The sequence below is a fragment of the Phyllobates terribilis genome, unplaced genomic scaffold (genome assembly GCF_046119375.1).
Source record: "Phyllobates terribilis strain yellow unplaced genomic scaffold, ASM4611937v1 Scaffold_5__5_contigs__length_657084704, whole genome shotgun sequence".
NCBI lineage: Eukaryota > Metazoa > Chordata > Amphibia > Anura > Dendrobatidae > Phyllobates > Phyllobates terribilis.
The window spans coordinates 86,433,036-86,439,477 of NW_027362765.1; the positions used below are offsets into that span (position 1 = coordinate 86,433,036).

Below are 6,442 nucleotides of genomic sequence, written 5' to 3' on the forward strand. Positions count from 1 at the left end.
AGGTCATTGGAAGCTACCTTGATATCTTGATATCTGTGATCCGATGTCTTATTCCAGATAAATCCACCTTTTTCTTAATATGTAATATTTTCAATGAAATTGTGAGACATGTAATGACTGACAGTCTGCTCTCCTGATCTACATGTCTCACACTGGTAACGTCCCCTTTTATTTATAACAAGCTCAGGAGGCAGAGACTCGGGGAGATCTATGTCCGGCCCATAGATCTTAACAGCTCATTTACATATACAAAAAACGTGTATTTCTCTGGAAGAAAACACCCGATCACAGATATAAAGGTATCATTTTAGTCCCCAACCTGTAGCTTTCCAACTGTTGTGAAATTAGAACTACCAGCATGCCTCTGACTGTCACAACTGTTAAAATTTTAATAGTCATTGACTTTTTTCTGTAATAGAGATACTTGAAGGAACAAATCAGATTGACTGCCCATTGCCAGATGAAAACTCAACCTTCTTATTTCTTAAAAATGGACGTGAGCAAATTGCATCTTTTTGGATAAATTCTGGAGATTACCGCAGTCGTTTAGATATCTCTGGTACTTTATTGAATATCACAATAACACTGAATAATCTGACTGAAGAAGACACCGGTTCATATGAATGCACAGGAAAAGCAGAAGGCATCGGGGAAGAGTTACTCGGAACGCCTACTTTTCTTACTGTCAGAGTAAGTACAATGACTGCCCATGATGACTTTTTAAAATTACATTTAAGAGCTTTTCCACTTTCACCACCATTTGTGTAATTGCTCCAGAAAAGGAGTAGGTTTGGCCATAGATTTGATGAAAAATATACTATCGTTTTGTGCATATAAATGGGTCTCAATGGTAAAAGACTACAAGCAAATCTTTGTAGTCTGAGTACAATTGTACTGCCTTTAAACTGGCATTTCTACTTTTTGGATAGCTTTGTAACATCTAGGTGACTTTAGGAGATAAGGGGTCAAGATTGGCTCTAACCCCCCACTTCAAGTTGAGGGTTGTGACCTGCACTGGGGCAATAATTTAATAATTTTTTATTTTTTTAATAATGAATGAGGGTGGATCAAGGCAAAGCAGCATCAAGATCTTCTATCCCAGAAGTGAAAATGTGGTAAGCCAGCACCAGAAAGGAGAGCCCAATAAAATCTCTGTTATAGTCTCCTCTATCCTTTATGTAGAGTATTTCTTTCGTATCCATGGGGACACATAGGTCTGCATAGGAGCTGTATACACAAAGCAGTAGAATACTTATATCACAACTACTTTTAGGTATAGCTGCCTCCACAGACTTTTATTTTACTGTTGAAGACCATTGTTTCCAAATTTTGACCCCCAGATGGTTCATGTTAAAAACAATGCAGCGCCATCTGGCAGCACATAAATGGAATTTACAGCATCTAGAAGATAGTAGGGGTCAAGTTTACCTCTCGTTTGGTCGTAATTAGTATTTTACTTTAGGTTTCTAATACCTAACCTAATGTTTATTAGGACTGCCGTCTGATTAAATAACATTCTGTTCTCCTTAGGGTCATGGAATTGGTATATATACTGGCAATCTAGGATTTGCATTTTTCGTGGCATTGGCATCTATATTTTTTTAATTTTATTGGGCTTGGTAAGTATTGTACTATAAATCAGATGCAATGTGTGGCTGCCATTCTTTCTGTTGTCATATTATTATTATTTCCTGTTGATTTCTATGTAGAGTGACCACAATTATACCCAACTCATGGGTCGACCTACACCAGCTATGAAGCCCATAGATAAAAGTGCACCTGTCGGCAGGATTGTGTTTACCATATAAACAGCCAGGTGGGCGCCATCACACTGAGTAAAATGATACCTTGGTTGATGAAATTTGTCCAGTGGTTCTTTTATAATCTTTATTTTCAGTTCTGCCATAATGAGCTATGGGGCGGAGCTGTAACTGGTGCTCTGCTTATGTATTTATATCTCTGCCTTCTGACAGGTCACTGTGACTCATGGCAATATGGCCCCTCCGCCCGCGCTTGCGCAGCAGCATTTCTTGGTGCCTATAGAAGCTACTGCGCATGGGCGGCGCCATATTGCTGCAGGCAAATTATTTTTCCTGCAGAAAAATGGCGCATGCGCAGTAGCATTTCTCGGCAGCCGAGAGATGCTACTGCGCATGCGCGGGTGGTGGCGGCCATTTTGGTGCAAATTTCATGTGTGGCACACAAATTAAACAGGCAGTAAGTAAAAGAGGAGGCAGGTCAATGAAGGTACAGTAACCTGTCAGAAGGCAGAGATATCTAATATATATAATTGTCTTATCCCGTTTGTCTGTCTGTCCTTCTGTCCAGGAAATCCCGCGTCACTGATTGGTCTGGCCACGGCCAATCAGCGACGCGGGATTTCAGAAAAAAGATGGCTGCCGTTAACGGCTCATCTGCCGCACGGAGGTCAGCGGCGATGCAGCCGGGAGATGACCGGCGCCAGCCGGTCATCTCCCGGCTGATCGTAGCAGAACTACCCTGACCGGCGGCGCCGCTGACCTCCATGCGGCTACCGTCGGGAGATCAGCGGCTAGGACCGCTGATCTCCCGACGGTAAGTGTGAAGGGAGGACCGGGGAGTGGCGCCGCTGGTCGGGATGCTTCTGCGGCGAGCAGCCGCTCATCTCCCGGCTGCTCGCAGCGGAAGTACCCGCACAAGCAGCGCCGCTCCCGGGCCCACACTAATACGACGCTGATTGGTCGTAGCCGACGGCCACGACCAATCAGTGATATTGGCGCCAAGTTTAAACACCGCTGTGCTGATTGGTCGTGGCCGCCGGTCGCGACCAATCAGCGATATTGGCGCCAACTTTAAACACCGCTCTGCACAGAGGTCAGCGGCAATGCAGCCAAAGTACCCCTCCATGCGGTTACCGTCGAGAGATCAGTGGCTAGGGCCGCTGATCTCCCAACGGCAAGTGTGGAGGAAGGACCGGGGAGTCGGTATACTTCTGCTGCGAGCAGCCGGTCATCTCCCGGCTGCTCGCAACGGAAGTACCCGCACAGGCAGCGCTGCTCCCCGGTCCTCACTAATACAATTCGCTGATTGGCGCCAAATTTAAACACCGCTGTGCTGATTGGTCGCGGTCGCTGGCCGCGACCAATCAGCGATATTGGCGCCAAATTTAAACACCGCTGTGCTGATAGGTCGCGGCCGTCAGCCGCAACCAATCAGCGATATTGGCGCCAAATTTAAACACGCTCTCCGGCCCTCACTAAGACGGTTTGCTGATTGGTAGCGGCCGCCGCCGCGACCAATCAGCGATATTGACACCAAATTTAAACACCGCTGTGCTGATTGGTCGGGGTCGCCGGCCGCGACCAATCAGCGATATTGGCGCCAAATTTATACACCGCTGTGCTGATTGGTCACGCCCACCCGCCGCGACCAATCAGCGATATTGGCGCCAAATTTAAACACCGCTGTGCTGATTGATCGCGCCCGCCGTGACCAATCAGCGATATTGGCGCCAAATTTAAACACCGCTCTGCTGATTGCGCCCGGTGTACCGCATACATATTCTAGATTACCCGATGCGTTTGAATCGGGTCACCATCTAGTAAATACATAAGCAGAGCACCAGTTACAGCCCCTCCCCAAAGGCCGCCCCGAAGCACAAGCATATCATTATGGTAGAACTGAAAATAAAGATTATAAAAGAACCACTGGATATTATTTTACTCAGTGAGACGGAGCCCACCTGGCAGTGTATGTGGTTTACTAACCACAATTCTGCTGACAGGTGCGCTTTAAGGGGGATTGGTGCTGAACTGCAACCTCTGCTCCCTGTGACACTGTCATTGCAAATCCCTGCAGTTGACAATAGGGAACATTGATTATACACCCATTTATACAGCTTTCATTGAGGTTAAAGAGGTTGCCTTTTCTGGGACATTCATTGTATATGGATAGAATATCTAGAGACAATTCCTTTACTGCCCAGTATACATGCAATAAGCTCCCCCAGTGGTAGTAAAGGCAATAGAATTACAAGAAGTGCGTAACATAATTCCTGTGATCACACACCAAATTGAGTACCCTGAGACATCTGAATAAATACAAACCTAAACCAGACCCCTAAACAAATACAGACCTTAGACCAGATCCCTTAAATTTAAACAGGTACCAGACCCTGTAAATACCCACCCAGACGCATGAAATATATACCAAGACCCCATAAATACCCAACCCCTAAAACAATAAAGAACCCAGAATAAAACAATAAAAATACAAGTCTGAGATGCTTTAAAGGGAATCTGTCAGTAAGATCAGCCCCCACAAAACACATATATGAGCATGCAGGTCTTTGAAATGTAAACCCATACCTTTAAATCTTGTATCTGTTGCTGCATTTTCGAGTAATTAGCATTTTCATTCCTATACAAATTAGGTATTGAGTGCTCTGGGTGTAGCAGAGCACTTATGGAACCATGGCCTCACAAAGTTATTTCCCTGCCCCACACCAGACTCTTTACTTTGATTGATTAGTCACTGTCTGTGTGATGTCACGCCCAGAGCACTTAACACTTAATTAGCATCTAAATGACAATTTCTCAGGAACGCAGCAACAGATAGAAGATATAAAGGTGGCGATGAATTTTCATTTAAAAAAACCTGCATGACCATATATGTTGTTATGGAAGTGGATCTTACATATTTTCTTCAAAACAAATATAGATCCCAGAGCCACTAACCACAGACCTCCTACATAAAAATTAACCCTAGAAAAAAATATTGACTCCCTAAATACGAACCAGACCACTAAGTAAAAACCCTAGGGTAGACCCCTAAAGATATAAAAATATAAAATCCTCAGAGCTGATCCATCAAACAAATATAGACTCCAGACAAGACCCCCCTTGGAAACACCATTACCAAATACAAACCTCAGACTCCCAAATCAGCATAAACACCCTAAAAATATAGACCTCATATCAAACCCCTTTAAAAATGACCAACTAAGCAAAGACCAGGCCCATTTGAATAAAAACTCCAGATCAGCCCCCTTAAGCAAATGCAGTCCCCAGTCTAGATTCTATTCATCGCTCCTTGTTCCATCCTCCTTGACTCTCAGGGTGCAGTTACAGCTGCCTGTGAATGATAATGAAGGTAGTCAAAGCAGAATTGCCAGGCCTGTAATGATAACTGGGCAGCTAAGGAATCTACAACTGTAAATATCCAGAGATATGATCAGATAATCCAGGGACAGGTATCAAAGCTCCTGGTGGCCAGAGGACATGGTCCTACAGCTCAGACTGGAATCTTCACAATATTGACAATTGATAGAGGCAATAAGTAAGCTCCTCCTCCCTCCTCCGCCCTCTCTCCACAGTGCCCACTGCACATAAAACTGAGCATGCTCACTTCACTCTCCCACAAAAATCAAGGGACCTGACCTGCTTTTTCAATAAATAATAAAAAATGTAAAAAAAAATAAAAAAGTTACTATCCCCCCAAAAAATAAACAGTTTTCAAAATTTGTTAGTAAAGATTTTAATTAGTTGAAAAAAAAATTACAATCCTTTAAAATGACTTGGAGACTTCGGATCTTCAGTATGCTAAGATTGGGATGTACTGTAATTCACATTCCAACCTAGAAAAGAATAAATATACAAGTATCATAAGGACATAAATATTTTAATATTTAACATATTTACCCACCTCACCCCATCCCCATGATTTTTTCATTTATACAATGTTTCTGTAGTGTTATACAACAATTTGTATTTCTACCATCCTGTTTTTGGAGCTATTATCACATACTAAAGTTCATCCATTGAAGAGCGGCTTTCTTGATAAATAATGGCTGATTATGAATGGAATTTATTCTACACTTCCAATTTGGGAATGATTGAAAAAGATTCTTATCCAGGTGAATATAAAGGTTATTTTTCTAAGCTTCCTTTTTTGGCATTTCTTTTAGATAACCGAAGCCGCAAGAATGAAGGAAATCACAATGATAAAGTGTTTTGATCTACTGGTTTACATTAAAGTTTGCACTTAATTTTTTAGATTTTTTTGGGAAGGGACTGCTGGAAAAAAAAGAAGCTGTTAACTAAAATCATTTTATAGATTGGTATACTTTTGGAGGTACGGATATACAATATGTGGGTTTTTAAGATTATATTTGTTTAGTGGAAGTAAAAATAAAACAAATTATGTTCATTCTTTTCTTTATGCTTTTTAATATAATGAAATATAATGTAGTATAGTTATGTATGTCAAGAAACAGCACACTGCTACCTCCAATTCGTCAGGGAGATCACGGTCACCAATTGTCAGAACAGTCAAACCATTTACTGACGATTGATGGACAAGGAAATGACTACTATTGCTACTGGGCAGGTTATTGAGAGCTTCCCAGCGAACGTACAGTATATACATATCCGATTTCAACACATGGATATATATATATATATAT

General features: G+C 42.3%; 1 protein-coding gene across 3 annotated transcripts in view; it reads left to right on the forward strand.

Annotated features, from left to right (window-relative positions):
* The window catches only part of LOC141272145 (uncharacterized), a 71,056-nt gene extending 64,870 nt beyond the window's left edge, over positions 1–6,186 (forward strand). For all 3 annotated transcript variants that reach the window (XM_073682513.1, XM_073682511.1, XM_073682512.1), the window contains 3 exons: positions 419–690; positions 1,531–1,619; positions 5,945–6,186. In XM_073682513.1, the coding sequence (XP_073538614.1) occupies positions 419–690; positions 1,531–1,605 (347 nt within the window). In that variant the 3' untranslated portion in view covers positions 1,606–1,619; positions 5,945–6,186. The remainder of the gene's footprint in view (positions 1–418; positions 691–1,530; positions 1,620–5,944) is intronic.
* The last annotated feature ends 256 nt before the right edge of the window (positions 6,187–6,442 follow it).